The sequence below is a fragment of the Mastacembelus armatus genome, chromosome 9 (genome assembly GCF_900324485.2).
Source record: "Mastacembelus armatus chromosome 9, fMasArm1.2, whole genome shotgun sequence".
Lineage (NCBI taxonomy): Eukaryota > Metazoa > Chordata > Actinopteri > Synbranchiformes > Mastacembelidae > Mastacembelus > Mastacembelus armatus.
The window spans coordinates 16855936-16875990 of NC_046641.1; the positions used below are offsets into that span (position 1 = coordinate 16855936).

General features: G+C 37.4%; 1 protein-coding gene across 1 annotated transcript in view; it reads right to left on the minus strand.

Moving 5' to 3' along the window:
- grid2 (glutamate receptor, ionotropic, delta 2) overlaps positions 1-20055 on the minus strand; it is a 403935-nt gene that overhangs the window by 148212 nt on the left and 235668 nt on the right. Inside the window, exon 4 of the mRNA XM_026321818.1 lies at positions 11534-11739. Coding sequence (XP_026177603.1) covers positions 11534-11739 — 206 coding nt within the window. The remainder of the gene's footprint in view (positions 1-11533; positions 11740-20055) is intronic.

Genomic DNA, 20055 nt, shown 5'->3' on the forward strand with positions numbered 1-20055 from the left:
TGGGAACAGGTGAAAATGAAGGGGGAAAGGCGAAAATGAGAGTGAAGGGGAGGTGAACAAAGAACAGGAGAAAAAAGAAAAAGAGGTGAGATGAAAAATGAAACCACAAGGCAGCAGTAAATTGGCTGTCTGTCCAAGAATTATGCCTTTCCTCATGGGCCAATCAGTAACAAACAGGGCACCAGCTTTTGACATGAAATTGCTGCCTTCATCAGGGACCAATCAGTAATTTTGAAAATGCTGAAATTGTGGCAAAAAGCAACTGCTCTGCAAGCTTGGTCAAAATGCAGTCCAAGCTATCAAACGTGACAAACTAATCAATAAATAAATGAAATGAATGGGCAACTTTTACTTAAAGTAACAAAGAAATGCAGAAATTGGTTTCTGTGTGTGTAGGTTTTTCTTGACATGGCATATCAAAGTGTTGTCTCATGCTCATCAGGATACAGGCTTCAGTTCCAGCTGCAGCAGCAAGATTCAGAGGGATTATACAGTATTATATATGAACTCAACCAAAAATATCTTGTACAAAATGAATCATGAACGCACGATTACAAAGTAATCAAAACTGACTCTTGATGGGGACAGTGTAAAGCAAAGCTTGGTCGCTGTAACACAAGCCACACACTGCCCACTCACTAAAAGACTTTGGTGCCACTATGCTACTTTTCCCCTGACAGTAGACAGTCATCCACACAATCACAAGTGGCCACTTCTCAAGAAAACAGAAACACCAGTAATTTCAAGTGTGCAAACAAACAACTGCTGTCTTTTGTCTGGCGATGGCACTTCTTGTTCATACAGTGTAATTGCATTTTGTTCAAGCATAGTGATCACGCACTTCTCCGCTATCAAGTGTTTGTGGCTGGATGCACTGTAAGTAAATTACAGTGGTTAGAGAGAGATTTTTAAGATCAGTGCTCTTACTTGACATGATGCATAATCCATACTCAACGATTTGATTACAACTAAGTAGTAGACTGACCCTATGCAAAGCTCAAGTGTTTCTCTTGGATGGACAATGCGTGCGTAATAAGCACAGAATCCATTCCACGAGAGTGTAGATGTTAGATATTCTTCTTAAAAGAACTTCTACAGTATGTCGTTTGTAGCCATAACCCCATTAGATTTTGGAAAAACAAAAAAGCTTTCTCTTGTATTGTCAGCTGTTAGAATGATTCTGTGTTTACAGCAATTCTGATGAAACATTGCATATTTTCAGCTGTTTTTGTGTCTTTGCCGCAGGGCTCCCATCCCTGACCATTTTCCCATTTGTCCTTTGTCACTACATGCTCTCTCCCTGCCTGCATTTTTCTTCCACTTAAACTGCCCTTTATCAATTCTGATTTCATTGTGCTTCATCTCTCTCTCTCTGTTTTTCTTCCTCTCGCCAATCTCCCTTTCACTCAACACAATTATAATTTCACATCTAATACATCTTCAATAGCACAAATCCCATTAGGAACTGAGTGCAGGAATTACCAGAGGAAACAGCCTAAGACTCATTCAATATTCGAAGCAATGGAAGTACAGTGTGGAAAGAAAGTAAAGGAAGGCATTTCATTTTTCCACTGTTTCTCTCTAAACACCACACTCTGATCTCATGAAGAATGTATGTATGTAAGCTTGACCTCATTTGAAACAACGATATTTAGCCTGTACTGAGACCCACACATGGAATTAAATAGTGCCTGTCATCCGATGCTCATCTATTGCTAGTTGTTGAAAGAAACATGTTAGTGGACACAATTTATCCACTGAAAACAAGAAGGCACAAAATGTATGAACGTCAGCAATCAACCGTACACCTCTTCCTCTACAAGTTCACTATAGAAATATTACTTTATTAATGTTCTCCACTGATTTTGCTTTTCCTCTCACGTGAAGACCAGCGAACAGCATTTTTCTCAAAATATGAGTGAATCTTCTGAATCACTTGCTGCTGTGCATGAATGGACTTTTCGTCATAGATGAGAACAGCTGTAACCGTGGTAACTGTATACATCAAATATGGTGACAGCCGTGGCCTCAAAATGCTTAGAAGATTTATTATTGAAATCCAGGACAAAAATAGACTAAACTTAAACTGATAAAACCTATTGACTAGTTAGAATAATACAAAGAAAATGCAAAAATTACTGGATCAAAAGCAGATGCCAAAATTAAGACTGGTGTGTATGAGGACCAGTTTTATCGCATAGGGTACCCATGGCAAAGGCATTCTGATGCATCATTAAAGGGCTGTTTGAGGGTCAAAACGGGATTTTTAGCTTAAGGTTACAATTAGGTTGTGTCTGCATGCATGAGGGTGTATGGAAATAAATTGAAAAGGGCAAGGTAAACTGCCAAAGATGGGAATTGATTGAGTTAAAGGCTGCTATAGAGCATAGTGAGCATGTTTTTGGAAGCTTAGTTATTTCAATCTGGACAATTAGTTTTTTTATTTTTGAGTATCAGTGTGTTGCAGTGAAACAGAGGAGTGAAGAGGGAAACAAACAACAGGCACATTGGAAAACTGAAACGTGAAATGTGTGATAACAAGCTCACACACACATATATATATATATCTGTATCATCTCTGAAGTACTTAGTGTCATCCCCATTATTGGCTGTAGTCGCAACTGTCAATAGCACTAACCTTTGGTACTTAGTGCACGCACGCACACACACATGCACGCACACACGCACGCACGCACACACACACACACACACACACACACACACACACACGCACACACACACACGCACAACCAACCTTTCAGTCTTTTAGCAGTAACGCTTGATAATCATTGTGCTTCCAGCTCCATATGCACAGATAAAACCTTAATGTCAGTGCACATCACAAACACATACTATTTGTTGAGGTATGAACATAATTCGATTTCTCTCAGATAATAAAGTTCAAGGAAAGGACTAGAATCAAGCCCTCGTAGTGCCTTTTTACCTACACTGGGAAATAGTGGATAAAGAAAACTCTCTTTCTTTACTGATTATATTATTAATAATAAATGAAAATACTACAAATGTCAACTTTTGTGCTGTCTAATTAGGTTAGTTTTGGTCATGGTCTGGTTATGAGTTCAGGTGAACAAACGTGGGAGCAACTGGCTCAGTAGAGTGGGTCATCAACTAAATGCAAAATTGGCAGTTTGATCCTGAGATTCTCTTGTTAGCATGTCAAGGTGTCCTTGGCACTGAACGGCAAATCACGTGTTAGCTCACTGCCATAGGTTAGAGAATGGATGAATGGAGAGGCAAATGTAATTGTGAAAAACAGTAAAGGCATCATCTGGGAAATGTCAAGATGTTGCAACAAAAAAACTATTGCGCTTTGACAACTTCAGTAATGTGTTGTGTGACAGACTGATAGGAGCAGAGAGTAGTCTTCTAGGCATAACTGTAACGTGGCAAAGCAGAAGTGAAATTATGTATTTAATTTCAATGAATTTAAGACTATTTTGCTAAGTTTAACATTAGATCTCAAGACTTGTCACCCTTCCTTTCCCTTAATCTAATCTAATCAGACTGTCCCTGTCCCTCTGTCTCCACATGTTGCTCATCTCTCTCTCTCTCTCCTTACCCATCCTCACCATCTTACCAGGGAGTGACAATGATATGTGAGCAATAATCTTATCCACCATCTCCTGACACTGCAGCTCAGAAACCTCTCTCAACTTGATATTTGACTAAATTAGTTTAAATGACTGTTTTGTCATCCTCTCCAAAGAAGAGGGAGAGAAACTCTGGAAAACTAATTTCAGTCTTTATCAACAAATGCTGGTCCAGCTATCGCGGCTTCTACATACATAACTGTGTACAAAAAATGGTATATGAACACAAAAAAAATTCTTTTGTTGAATCATCAGTGTCATACCAGTTGAGTGTGAGTGTGTGTGTGTGTGTGTATGCACGCATTAACAGAACAATAAATGTTTCAGCCATTACTATTGACGAGTTTAATGAAAGTCTAAATGCCACTTTGGAAACGGTAGGGAGACAAATTTGCTTGTGTCTATGCTCACATGCATTCATTGATTCTCTTTGTTCTCTACTAAAGGGTATCCTTCTGCTTTCTCCCCATTAAGAATTTCTCATTACCTTTTCAATTCACATGTTCATCCTTCACACTCTACAACATCCATTTATGTCCCCTTATCTAGCCCTCTTTTTCGCCTGGCCCTTCTAATTCAAAATCCCACTGACCTCTACCAAGGAACAAATACAAATTTTCAAAGTCAAAAAGATCTGAGCCATGCATATGATTATTAATTGGCGATAAATGCCCTGAGCAATCTGTACTGGAGCTGATAGGGAGCTCATTAAATTGTGATGTTTTGTAAAATACGTTTCACCACGGTTATCGATTTATATATATGTTTGAAGACACCTTAATCTTTGTTAATCCTCTTTTTTTGTCACACTGCACCCTTCAATTTTACCTACCACATCTCTCCATTTAAACTCCATTTACTGTCAACATTTTCTCCTTGTGCTCCACTGCTAACACAAAAACATCAGAGGAATGATACAGAATCGCTGTGCATAACGCCAAGAACATTTCAGTAAATAGATATCAAACTAGCCACAAATCATTATGTTAATCACTTTCATTTCCTATTCTATGCTCTAACAATGCCTGGGTAACCCACTGCTGTCTAAAGCTAAGAAGTTTATGTGGGGAAGGTTCAGTAAATGTTCAGTAGGACTTTAGTGAAAGAATGGCAAAAATGTTGGCCTTCACATGTCAATAAGCAAAAGTAAAAGAGGACGCACAGAGTAAGACATGAAGAATGGCAGCATATTGAAGACTGAATTCAACCATACTGAGCCACAGTGCCATATATTTCCATGTTGGAATTTCTCCAATCTCCTTTCATTTAAAAAGACATTGGCATTTAATCAAACAGTCCTGAGGTACAGTATTTGTAAGAGTACTCAGCATAATTAACAATTATGAGTCAGCCAGATTATAAATCTACACCAAAGTTATTAAATCAAGATATGTAGAGTATGCAGTACCATGGTTTAGAAGGATGGTAGGCACTCAGATATATGAAAAAAAGACATTTCAAATATTAAGACAAGATTAGGTAATGCTGGGAATTTGCTTCGTATATTCCAGAGCAAATCTAACATCTTATTTAAAGTATAATATAATATAATATAATATAATATAATATAATATAATATAATATAATATAATATAATATAATATAATATAATATAATATAATATAATATAATATAATATAATATAATATAATATAATAACCTGCTATTTTGGCTGGTTTTGACAGGCCACATTGTCTTTCACAAGCATATATTTCATATCCCTTGAGATCAAACTGAATCAGAGGGAATTAATTCATTATAAATTGTGGAAAATTCATGCACAGGATGCTGATGAGGAAAATACATATTCATCATTGCCAATGGAGCAAGGCAGAATCACAACATCTGATTTAAGGCTCCATTAGCAGTAGAAGTCTGCTAATCCTAACCCTTTAGGGATGGTAACAGGGAGTGAATAAAAATGTATTTTTAAAAGTGATTTGATTTTTCAAAAAAAAAAATGCCAATGACCAAAGAAATTGCTTTGCACAAGATGGATTTCACATTTGAGAGCATGTATTGACAGGCTTTGCTTCCCAGAAGGATGACAAGGTAACATTTGACATTTTAGTGACAAGGTAATTATGACATATTGCATGATAATTATTACATTACTTTATATTTCTCTCATTTTTAAGAAGTCTTCAAACAAACTCATGTTCACAATAATAATTCTGACTAATACTTCTGACAAGTCAGTGACAGTTTATTTAAACTGACCAGTTTCTGCCGTTCTGTGTGGAGGTTGTATGTTCTCCCCATGTGGTACTCCCGTTTCCTCCCACAGTCCAAAGACATGCAGGTGAGGTTAACTGGTAGCCCTGTATTGCCCATAGGTGTGAATATGAGTGTGACTCATTTTCTGTCTCTATGTCAGCTCGGGGAACTGGCAATCTATCCTAGGTGTACCCCGGCTCTCGTCCAAGTTGGCTGGCATTAGCACTACCCCTCCCCCCTTCACCATGACCCTGCAGAGAATAAGTGCTATAGATAATGGATTTAGAGAAAATGCTGGAAATGCATTGCTTTCTGGCAAACCACCTGAACAGAAATCAACAGAAATGACAATGGATGAGTTGCACATGGAGGAATCACCTGAAATATGATAAAAAGGAAAAAAAAAAAACATTGTGGCTCTTGTTCCACATTCCCATTATGGTCTCCCCTTTCAGCCAGTCTTAGTCTGTTATTTCACTATTTTACCTCAGAGTTTCCTGCCTTAAAGGTGGAATAATTTGATAACAGTACTTTACATTGTGCAATTCATTTAGCATCAACTGTGCTAAAAAATGTACATCGTGCTAAGGGGTTAAGGGACTGTATTAACAGAATGTAGCGCTATTACAGGAGTATGCATATACTGTTAAATGGAGGAGCATGGACAAAATCAAAACAGTAAGTAGTGTCAAAATAAAAGTCCAACATAGGAAGCCCTAGATAAAACCATCCTTTGGGTTTCTCCTAACTCTTTTAGATATAAAAAACAAAGTCAAAGCTCACTGATCTGTTGTCTTTTTGTTAGTTTCTGCAGTCTTTTCTAATGTGTATGGTATGCAGATTTATGGCATTTCTTGCATTAGATATGTGCTTTTGTTTTGCAGTTTTAAAAAATTTGAGCTCAGGTCAATGTTTGACAGTCAAACTTCTACAAAATCAAACACATTCTCTCTATTGTGAATTGGATTTTTTTTTGTTTTAAAGTAGTTACTTTGAAAATAACATTCAAATGGACTTTAAGAAAGAGGTTAGACAGGTTTGGGTGAATTTTGGAAGAATGGTTATTCAATAGACTTTCCATGGGTTTAATTTGATCATTATTATCACTATAATCAGTACATCTGAATACAGGTTGTACGCTACAGTTTAAAATCAGCAAAAAATAAATAGTGATGAAGACAACAAAGACATCAGAGAGAAATACACACATACAGAGGAAGAAAGAGTACAAAAGCACAGTCCTGAAGCTATGACAACAGCTCAACAACTTTTTCAAAACACAGCTCCCAGCAGAGCCACCCAGCCTGGCTGTAATAACAAAATTCCACCCACTGAGTTTAAGAAAAAAAACAAAAAACAAAAAACTTCCAAGTTCCTCATGTTCCAAACACTTTTTCTTCAGGCTATTCCACAGTTGGGCGGTGAGAAGCATAGATCACAGGACCTGTATATAGCATTTCTGTATGAGTTAGGGGAGCTGTCACCAAAAGAATTAAGCAGACCTAGAAGTTTGATCAAAGATACATAAATAAGAAGAAAGCTGTCCCTGGCTGGTATTGCAATTCAAGTGACAGAGCCAAGGCAAGGAAACAGTGAGCAACCCAAGACGCACTGACGTGTATACTCTTGTGTTTGTAGAATAAGAAGAAAGTCTGCAAGCATTATATAGTCATATGAAGCAGTCAGTGAGTCTTCCTGATGCTCTGCTGACAAATACTTTATAGCACATTTGTTCTATGTTGAGTCACATATGTTATATAAGTGTTCTGTCTCCTCGCACACCAGTAAGAGATCTATACTATTTTTCTTTTAGTTATAAAAATAATGTAGCCTATAGTGATAGCAGGTTTGCTTAGGGCTTAGGGAAAAAAAACACTTGGAGTGGATACATTATTCAACATGTCTTACAAAAAATATTTTCCTTCATGTTTCATTTGCAACATCTGTCATCTCTGGAATAATCTCCAACCCTTTTTGAGGTTCTTCAAGTAAGAAATGTCAGTTAAAAAGAAAACAGTCTCAAAATGGCAATGTTTTAAAATATTAACACTTTGAGATCAAATAGCAAAATTTATATTTTCCACTTCTTTTTGCATATCTAATATGAAGTCTATGTGACAGGAAAAGTAAAACTGAAGACTAATTCTGCCTGGGTAAATTTTGACTTGTTTAATTTCTAAATAGTAATTTGTTTATATAATCTTCATTCACTTATTTCATGGTACCTCTGCCAAGAAAATGTATGATGAATGACAAGATGAAAGAAATAAACACTGACAGGTGGACAGAAGAATGTTTTTTTTTCATAAAATCAATGAATATTGCTTCTTCTTCAAGTCTTCAAGAACATGCAGAATTACAGTCTCTCTCGATCTGCTTCCTGTGTTAGTAAGCATCACAAAATATTTACTTTGTTATCTATAAGTTAAGAAAGTTGAGGAAAGCAATTCAGAATTTGTAACAAGTCTTATCTTTAATTTTAAGACAACTGTCCCAGGCCAAGAAGCCCACTTCACTGTTCTTTCTACATGAAGTGTGTGGAAGAAGGAGACATATGTACCAGCAGGAAGCCTTGTTGGCTGGTACATTCCCTCAAATGTACTAGTCTGAAAAAGGCAACAGAGCAAGAAAATGTTAAATAATGCAGAAAATTGAATGTGCATGTTGGTTCTGAGAATATATTTGTGTGCTTGTGTGACGCAATTCATGGATGTGTATAGTGGAAGATATTCTACTGAGAATCCAGCAGATGTTGAACTATATTTCCTGCTGGGCTTGATTCACAACAGGCACATAAAACACACAAATCACAGAAAAGCAAAGACACAGACAGAATAAAGTCACAAAAAGAAAGAGATGAGCCAACAGGCTCACAATAACTCTTCCCTGTCATCATGGTCATCAAAACCATTCATTCTTACATTTACAGTTTTCCTTATATGGTCTTTTTATAGGTGCAACCATCAATAAACATAAGTCACTCCAGTGTTACTTACTCAATCCAACAGAATCTAACTGTTGAATTCAGCAACCACCCAGGCTTTACCTGTCTATCACACTGTGATATTGACAATTTAAAAGATTTTTAATTTAAACTAAACTGATTGGACCTGAAAAATAGCTTTAAATGCAGTGTCATGTTAATGTTCAATGGAAAAGTTACTAACTGCTTTGTAAGAATACTTCTTCTCCATACTGGTCATGAAGTGATCCTTTCACACAATTACAGTGCTTTTTCTGTGCAAAAACAAATTACCCAAACTTATGATGTAGCTTTAGCTATCCATTAGAAACTTTGAGATAAATAGTTGGTGGCACTAACTTTCCAGTTTAGCATTGCAGAAGAAGTGGGCACACCAATAAAACATGATGTTTGTTTCATGTATTCACTGACAAGTATCACAATCACTTCCTTGCTCCACATACATCTGTTTTGGCCTTTGTTTCTATGTGACTCCCTTCCAGTGGATGTTTAAGTCACATGCTTCATGAATGCCCTGATCTGATTTGTGATTCCAATTACCTTGTCACATTTTGCTTTTATTGATTCAGCCATTTTTTCTGTTGTTCTCCTTGTGTTTTCTAGGCCAGTTTGGAAAGCAGGGACAATTACAATTACAGTTGTACCTCTACCCCAGGGCACCATGTATTATTTGAGGGCATAATTGAAAGGGCACAAAACCTACATGGTTAAGGATAGGTGTTAGGTTAAGGTTAGATTTAGGCACACTCTTTGTGTCTTCCAGTTACTGTCTCAGCCTGCAAGGTCTCTCATCCCCCTGATCCTCTCCTCCTGCCAAATCTCATAATTTTCAAAAAGCTTTCAGTTCAGATCTAACATTTGGGCTTAATATGTCTGGATAATAAGCTCTCTGTGACAAACCCCCTCACAAATAACTCTGATTGAGAGAAAAAGAAAAATCAAGGTCCAAATCATCTCTGTCCCTCTGTCTCCACATGTTGCTCATATCTCTCTCTCCCCTTACCGGTCCTCACCATCTTACCAGGGAGTGACAATGATATGTGAGCAATAATCTTATCCACCATCTCCTGACACTGCAGCTCAGAAACCTCTCTCAACTTGATATTTGACTAAATTAGATTAAATGACTGTTTTGTCATCCTCTCCAAAGAAGAGGGAGAGAAACTCTGGAAAACTAATTTTAGTTCTACTCGTGCACTAAAATGGAGGCCGACATTTCAATATTGTATGATAGCAAACACAATTCTCCACATTTATTGTAAATTAGATTTCTAAAAACATATGAATGAGTGATAATAAGGGAGCATTCATTCAAGGATGCACTCAATCATAGATTTTTCAATATTTTGAGACTTTTTTGTTTCCATAGGGCTTGTTTTCCATTAAAAACAAGTACCTGTTGTTCTGAAGGATCGGTGAGGGAAGCCATGCATAAAGAGACAGACACATTTTGCCACTGTAACGCAGAGAAGACAAACTCTCAAACAGTTGCTCAGATTATGTAAACGCACCAGTTCAACTCTGACCTTCCACCAATGATGTACCAGCAATTATATAAGCTGCTTATTCCTATCAAGGGTTATGGGGGTGGGGGCGTAGAGCTAAGCCCACCTAACACCAGGTGAGAGGACGGGCACATCCTGGACAGGTTCCCAGTCCATCACAGAGCTGATCCATAAAGATCAACATCAAGACTCATATTCACCCCTATGAGAAATGTATAGTCACCAGTCAAACTAAATTGTGTTTAGATGTTTACACTGTTGAAGGACGCCGTGGTAACCAAAGATAACCCACACAGACATGGAGAGAACATACCAACACCAAACAGAAAGAGCTCTGGCTGATCAAGGCTTGAATCCAGAACCTACTGCTCCTTTATAGTGTCCAGTATATGGGAAAGGCTGTATGCACAGTGGTTAAAAGATTTTAACCATTAGTATGTGGACTAACATCTAAACCAGGCTTACATGTTTTCCTGAATGTTCAAATAGAGTGCAACCTTAAGAACACTGGCATAGTCCTCTGACCAGCAAAGCGCACTCACTCCATGCTACACTCATACACAGGATGATCTGTGATCAGTAACACACTCACACAGACACACAAACACCCCAACGTTCACCCCCTCCCTGTCACGCCTCCAACCAAATTAGATTGTGATTGCTCTTTCCGAGGTCACTTTTAATTAAACTCAGATGAGAACATGACACATGGGATCAAGCCCAATCCTACCACTTCAAATTGTGAATTTATAACTAATGCTTTAGCCTATTGCTTTCAACCATGACCTCCATATCATTTATGTATAAGAGCAAAAGGAACTCCACTGTCTTTGTCTACAGACATAAATACTGCAAAAGGTGGTGGAGGGGAAGTGCATGTGTCAGTATAAGGAAATAGGTATTTTTCAACATATGAATTCAGTTTTAATATCAATTGTGTGATGTACCTTGTCTGTGAGTGTGCAAAATAATACTGATGTGACAAGAGAGACAGACACCAAAAGAGCAGAGAGAAAGTAAATAGTACTATCTTAAGTGTTTGGGAGGATTTCATGCACGTTATATTGTCCCATATTGTTTTGGCCTTTGTCTTGCTCTGGACATACCTATGCTTTCTGTATCAAAGCATTTACATCCAGACTGTAAGAAAAACCTGACTACTGTTGTGTTTTCTGCCTACTAAACAGAAGGTGGAATGATAAAACCATCCTCCTTACCTCAGTGATAAAAGCCTTGGCTGTAGCTGGACTCATGAACAGCACAGCTCTGCGTAGTGTATCCCTGTAGCGATGAAGCTCTTCCACACGCATTGTTCTGAACAGACTTGTGATCATCATATTAATGTTAGATTCCACCTTCTGAAGGGATACGTCCATTCCCTGCTGAGAGGTCCGGTCCAGGAAATCCTCAATACCACGTATATCTGGAGGAAAACAGACAGATGGAGGTGTGACTAAATATGTGACTCCAGAGGAACACACACATTCCTTTGAAAGTATTATGCAGAGATATGTACTGTACAGAGACAGATATACACCTTCGCATACTGTACACACAGATTTAGCACCATCACTGATGATTTTACACCATAATCTCTGTTGCAGCTGACTTATCTCTGCATGAATAGGCTCAGTAAATATCTCAGTTTCATGTGCTCTTACTGGCACGGATTCCTTGATACCAGCGTATTTGAATTACCCAAATTTGATCCTTTATTTGTTTGAGATTACCATTTTTTGTCACTAAACTACATCTTTCAGTGCTGAATGCATTTTTGATTCACATAACTTGAATATAAAAAAACATTTTTTAGACAAGTTTTTTGTAAACACACATAAACCCATAGACATGATAACAAAGGCATATGGAGTTGACTGATCAGAAGGTGGGAGGCAGGTTTTTTGCCTGTTGAGTCTATTGTTGCAAATACCAACAAACAATTCTCAGAAAATGAGTTTTTGTATGTGTACATGTCTTTCTTGGGTTGTTTAAGGCTCAGTTCTTTTCTCCCCTTAGATACACTCCCTTTATTGATATATTGTATCTGCATATACTGTAGTTATATGATTAAAAATACTTTAGATGGCTTTCATCACTTAAAGCTCACTCAGGAAGGAAAAGGAGTTTGTTGCATTGACTATCTATGAATATATGTGCTCCCAGATTAAGGTAAAACAACCAAAAGGTCTCAGTCTCAGTTCTACTGAATCTACTATACATTTATACTTGTACACTGAGAGAATAAATAGCTCATGACACTGCTAAAAGTTTTCAATTAAATCACCAAACCACTGTAATTATCTCAATTAAGATGAAGTTTTGTATAATAACAAAACCAGGATGCTGGTGTCAGTATTTTTTCTGCCCAGACTCCTCTGTTCTTAATGAGCTACACTGTAGGTCAAGGTAATCCTGATTAAGGTACTTTGGCTGAGACCACTGCTAATGATGTTCGAGGATGTGTGTGTGTGGTTATGTAAACCAACTACCTAATGATGTATTTAATATATGAAACACAGACGACTCTCTTGCCAGTGTCAGATTCATTGCTGAGCGATTAGCTGGATGGATTAGATTTATTAAGAGCCAGAGGGCTATGGGTAATAGTGTGATTGCATCAATGCCAAATTTTGGAGTTTTAACAACATATTAGGAGGAGAGATATTGTGCAATAGTATTAATTCAGAAAGAAATGAATTTAGATAGAACGAAATCTTGTGCACACACATACTTTACACACGTGTCACCGATTCTAACATGTCAAGCAGGCTGTACATTCAGAAGGATAAGCAAGGACAGAGGGAATCATTTTGGGCTGTTTCTGTGTCAGATATGGCCATTTTTCTGCACTGAGAAGATTAAGAAGTAATACTGTCAGTCTCTCAGGAAAAACGACTTGACATGAACATGATAGTAAAGTAATGGTGGAAAACTAAACTGTTTTCCTTGCAACTTTATTTCCACTCCCAAACATGTTTACAGCAGCACAGATATACAGTACACACAGTACACATACGCACATACAGAAATCCAGAGGGCAACTGTTGGGCACTCAATCTGTCCACATGTCCACCTGTGTCTGTCAGTGCATACATCTGCATGCATGCATATGTAAATGACATAGAAAGTGAAGGATACATTTTCTATTTATCTAATAACGATTAAAAAACATATTAATTAATTGTATCCATGTTAAGTGTTTGGACTGTCTACTAATTACGACCTTGTTGTATCTCCAGGTGGTTTTATGTGATGATAAGGAAGGTACACGAACAAGCAGACACATTTAGATGACATTTTTAATGGCCAAACAACACTTCTCTAATCTGTCCAGGAGCACAGCCTTATCAAGCTATTAAACTCTAATTACAAATATTAATTAGAAGAAAAAATAATTTGCAGTAATAGTAGTAATTACTGTTAACTATATTATCTCTGGCAACATCATCACCAGTGCTGTGATGTTTAATGAACTGCATAACCCAAATCAGCTGCAAAATAAAACCAGACAAACTGAAAGGCTCACACATCCACCCATACATTTAATCCATACAGACAGGTTAATGTAAATTTAAAACATGTGATATTAGGTAAGTACTTTGTACGTGCTATTAATTTAACGGTGTAATGGAAAAAAATCTCTCTTCGACAGAGATTAATTTTAAAAAATGGTTTCTTTATCCACAATGTCTGAGCTTTTTGCCTACCACAACTCTCTTTCATCACAATAAACATGAAATCACATTTACGTTACTGTCCTCATCAATAAACACCAGAGCAAACACAGTCAGAAAGATGTATGATTGTACAAACACACACGATACACTCTCTATACTTCTAAAAGTCTAAGTTGATTAAAGCCTAGCTCCCAAATTTCCATATTTATCATGGCAAGGCCACTGCAATTTATAATCAATGGTGCCAAGCTATATAAACATTTTTATCTGATTTATGTTCCCCATGAAAAGAACAGTATGTAAATCAACAGAATCAAAAAGAGTATTTTGTCAACAGAGCAAGAATAAATATAGCGGACTCGAAGAGCATAATACTTGGTAGCTTATTTTTATGCATGTTTGTTCTTTTCGTTGTACGTTGCAAATTAATTTATTCTGGTACTGTTTTCACCAACATGCACTCACCAATTTCCATGTAACAGTAAACACTGTCCGTGCTCAAAGTCAGGTCTTCCTATTTTTAGTAGCTGCATTATAGGCCTCTTTGTCGTCTTGTACTTGTTAGTCCAACTGTCAGCCATTCTCTGTTTTCCGGTTTGCCTGCTGACTGACTAGAGGGTTGGTCTGGCTTTATTTACCATAATCAATCCTTTCTCCACCCTAGCTTATAGTACAGGATGCATGTCTAATGCATTTGCCTTGCCTCTGCAAGGAGCTTAAAAAACAAGTTCAACTGCCTCACTCCATAGACTTCATTCAAACTCACCACAACAAAGTTTCATAATGTATATAGATTATACAATCCAAATAACTTGTATAATCCATGATATTCAATTTGATCAAGGATTATGGTGAGATATACCAAAATATATATAGGTAATAAATATTAATTACATCATTTATATAAAAAATACAATACACTTGACTCTGGAAATGTTACAGTCAAAGATGCTCAAATGAAAAAATGTTCAATATGAAAAGCCAGACATGTGGAAGAGATGTAGAATTTAGTGGAGTGATTTGTACAATATACAGTATAGGAATGTTTTATGACTACCACTTTCATTAAAAAAAAAACAAAACAAAACTGACTTTCAAAAATGGACACACCCTGGTCCAATTTTACACATTAATAGTCAAAGCATCACTATTCCTTCCCCCAAAGTTTGGTTGGGTTCCTGCCTCCTGCTGTTGAAAGGACAAGGCTTGAGCATGTACTCCCGTCTGCTGCGCGGATCATTGACTGTCAGCTGCTTTCCATCAAGGTGCTCCAGGACACCATGGCCAATAAAAAGATGGGTAAAATTGCCACCGACCTTGCCCACCCAGGCAACCATCTGTTTGAGAAACATTCTTCTGGGAGACAGTGCTGCTCCATTAACACCATGATCACCCATCACCTCAACCGCTTTCCCCCCAAGTGCTGTCACCTTACTCAACAACTCCCCCCGAGTCTCCATAGACATACTGTGCAACCCTAGAATCCCAGGCCTCTTCATCCTCATCTAATAGAGATGACTGTATTAATGCTGCCGTGTCATTCCCTGTTTCCTCAATGGTTTTCTACAGCATTAAAACCAATGGTATGTAAGTAAAAACTTTTAGTGTCTGTATGAGTCACTTCACATACTTTTACATTTAGAAACCAATGTCAGTGCTGATCTAAAGGCTATTTGTCAACATTTCTCTTTGTTACATCTACCTTTCATAATAAAGAGCATAAAGATGAAAACGAAAATGATATGATAACATAGAGCTCCACTGAGAATAGTGGAGAATATGAACTGCCTTCTTAGAGAACGTTCTCCCACCTTGCAATATTCCACCAAGGGTTATTGCTTGAAAAGGCATTATGGAAAATAAACTCAATCAAATGCAATGGTTTCCATTACTCTTTATAAAACAAGGTTGAGGTTCACATGGTAAGAGTCTGTATGTCCCTTTCCCCATTCGACAGGCTTCCCTTTTTTTCTCCTCTGTTCCAGCTATCCTCCAAGTCCATGGCTCAAAGTGAAAGCTAGAGTTAATGTAGTGTAGCAGCCAACAGCATGCAGGGATTTCACCTGCGTGTACCGACCAGCTCAGCAGTACTCCGTCTGTGTTCAGAAACCACCACTCCTTTCTCCCCTGCTTGCTTCCCCCATTCCATTCTCTTCCCCTGGCTTTCCAATTCAAACCACACACGGTTTACTCTGTTTCTCTACTTTCTGTTCTTTCAGGTTGAATTTCATTGTGGAATATTGTGAAGTCCAAGCTGTTATTCATCTTTAAGATGTGGGCTGTGTGTCAAGCGGCAAGGTTTGTCAATTCCACACAAAAGACTAGTGTTTACATCCTACTTACAGTCTGTGCTTGCTTCTTGTAACTCTGAAAGTGAAATTAACACAACTCTTAAGAATAGCAGTGATCTTTCCCTTATCTTATCAAAGTATTTGTCGTTCCCTAAACTTAATCTTAATCTAGTAGGGGAAGGACTTAAAAATGCAAATGGACAATTTACCTTTGTTAACAAGTTCTTGAAAGCAAAATAATTTTTTGCATTTGCCAAAAATTTGTGTGGTTGTCTGTCAGAGTCTCCCTGTTCCCCTGGCTTCTCTTCCTTCAAATTACTCAATTTTGGGATTGTACACTTTTCACTCTCAATCTGACTGTAATGTTTAAGAGCTGTTTTTCCTTTCTGCCCTTATCCTAGTTCTGGCCAAGGTTTTCCTAATGATTTTTGCTCAGAGTCAGCATCATGGAGATGTCTCAGTGCATTGAGATCTCGATGATATGATATGGTTTCCTTTTCAGTAAAGCTGTGAATCTGACCTGAAGCTAAAGGTTTAATATTTTTGCTGGTGTGTCGATGTGATGGATGGTTTGGTTGTGAAAAGAAATATTTTGAAAAGAGCTTCACAGGAGACAATGTTCTGTTTGCAGACACTCCAATCCCAACTAAACAACTAATTAGAAAAAACACCCAAGCCATGTGTGTCAGAGGAAATAATGTGTCCATGAGTTTATGGTTTCTTGTCAAAACTGGCTGAAATATTCACAGGTGACTTTGCATTGTGTCATCCATGTTAAAATAGTGAGGTGGTCAGTAAAACCAATTCAGCATTTCAGCTTAGTCATAACAGTTACCTCCTTTTTCAGTTTTTAAAAGACATATTTCACATACAGTGCCCATACGAATAGTTACCTACTAAAATATTTAGGATTAGTTTACAACATGGGATGATATAGAATGTTTTAATAATGAACAATAGAAAATAAAAATTTAAAGGCATAATATTTGCAACAATTAATTTTTTAAAAAGCATTATGGAAAGGAGAAAAAAAATTATAATTTTAATGCTACTTCCACCTCGTCCTGCTCTGCTGTTAGACCAACATCCTTATTCCTTTGCTTTGTCTTTCCCCTCGGCCCTTACCTCTGGCTATCCTTGTCCCTGCCCCAGGCATTTCACTGTTTCAAAGTCAGTGGTTCTTAAAATATGGACTGAGCCTGGGCGTATTTATGGCAAACCTCAGCCTATAAAATTAATTCCTCAGTGGAAGCTGTGACTGAAGTACCCTACCCAAGGGATATGGATCCAAACTTGGGAAGTTTACCTCCATACAGGAGATAAAATACTTTAGACCCTAAAGCATCAGCAGTCTTCCCGACTGCCTATTGCTCTCTAAATAATCTATTCCTTTAGATCTAAGCACATATCTCTGTCCACCAGTCTTGCTTTATTTTCCTCTTTCTCTACCTCTTTCTTTTTTCTCAAAGCACCAGGCTACACATTCCCAGAATTTCCACAGAGAGCTTAACCAACACTTGTAAAAAAAAAAAAAAATATATGTATATATATATATATATATATATATATATATATAAATTATAAAAGAATTGGCACCTTTTAGGTGTGCATCACCTTCCCTATCTATCGAAATCTTTCTAGCGTTTAATCCCCCCACCCTTACACCTCCACATCCCACACACCCTGGTCTCTGCCTTTAACATACTCGACATGTATAAACTTCTGTCCACTTCCCTCAGCTCCTTTTTGTATTTTCTTCCAATTTTGATATTGACTTTCTTATGCCTTGAGCTGCTTTGACATTGTCTAAACTGCACACACTATATGATGATTATCAGTACTCAGCTGAATTAGACAAATTCACATTTTTCTTCTCAACAGGCAGTCTTTACCTTTAACCCTCACCCACATCAAAAACATGAAATTGGACATATATTGTAAGAGACAGTTAAGTATGTAAAATAAAGTTTTACTTTGTGTACTTGATAAATGCAGGGCATTGCTATCTTCCTTCCTTTCTGTACAGGGTTGCTGCCCTCTCTATTCCAACAGCTGACTCCAAAAAGACAAACTGAAGAATTAAATTATCTGCTTCAAAAAAAAAAAAAAAAAAAAAACTAATTAGGTTTTGTCTTTTAAACACGTCCTCAAAGAATTCTGTCAAACACATTTCTGATTAAAAAATTCTTATTAAAAAATCTTGAAATTTCCCTGAGGAATTAATAAAGTTTATCTTATCTTATCTTATCTCCTTCCCCTTTCCCCTTTTCACTGCTAAAGACATTTCACCTGCAGTGTCCTCTGAGGATGTAAACTACTAATCTGGGGTCGCAGCCTTTTGTAAAAGGATTTCAATCCTTTTCAGTTGTTTCTGTGTTTATCTGCTTGCCTTGCTGCCTTTTACTCTGCTTTACCAAATTTGCTATGCCTTTAGATCTCTGTCCCTATCCCCTCTCTGCTTTACTGTTTGTTTTCACTTATATATTCATAATCTCTTTTATCTGTTTTTCTCTCTTGCTCTCTGAATGATTTTACTCTGGAGGAGACAAAATAAGACATGACCTCCCTGTATAAAGCTTGTAGATCTTTGGTGTTTGGCTCATGAGTGTACCTGTTTGTCTCCATTCCTCTGAATCTGCCTTTATCATCAACTTTCCCATGTCTGTCTTGGTATCACTTTTATGTATTATTCACCTTTTCCTTCACCTCCCTTTCACCCTGTGCGTACTCTTCCACCCTGCAGCATCCATGGGCTTTGGTCAAGTTAAAAATGATTCATTTATACATACAACTTGTTTTCAATCCAAAAAAATATAAAATCACAGGCAATATGCTGTGCTATTTACTGCAGGCCACTTAGTATCAAAGTGTTGGTAGGACCATTATTTTGAAACTCACATTTTTAAACAGTGATAAAAACTAGAATCTGTGGTACCCCCAGCCAAAACTAATTATTATAATAATAGTAATCCAAAAAGGACATAGGACCAAAGTATTTATACATTTAAATTCAATTAAAAAATTATTGTTGTAATGTCCAGGCCCACACAAGCTTGAGTCTTTTCTGGGGCTCAGCAGCAGCTTTGCCTCATCTACACTGACTCAGAACGTAGACAAGCAGCCAGTTTTCTTGTGTTGACATTGCCTAAATTGGGGATCTTTAATTTTACAACATAACTTATAGTGACAACATGTGATTTTTTTTTATCAATATAGTGTACACCAGAATGAATCAACAGATACATGTTGGATGTCAGATCTACCTCATTCTAGTTCTCTTCGCACATTCATTTACAAGTTTGTCATATTTAGGACTACAGTTTTGAATGACTTCACCAGGAACAGTTCAAAGCAGGATTTGATGTCATAAATCCAGGCAATCCTGATAACAATCTCAGTTGACAGTTTGCCTCTCCTCTCAACATGAGGATGAAGACCAGGACCAATTAATTCCCACTTTTTGCCTTGGAGGTTCCAGGCTCAGCATGGCCCTCCTCCTTATCACTTGATTATTGTCTGATGGTCTGGGTCATATTCTGTGTTGTCTTCCACTTCTGCCATTATATTTTCTAATGTATCTTGATCGTCAACTTCATCTTCTCCCTCTTCCTCACCAGTGTCATGATCAAAATTCTGATAAAGAGCGTCTCGCAAAATGAATTGTTCGGTTATTGTGAAATGCAGGCAATGTCCCAAAGGAAGTTTTATATTCCAGAGCTGTGAGAAGGAGGGAGATCTGGTTTTACAACAAATCTTTCATTTTTCTCTTCC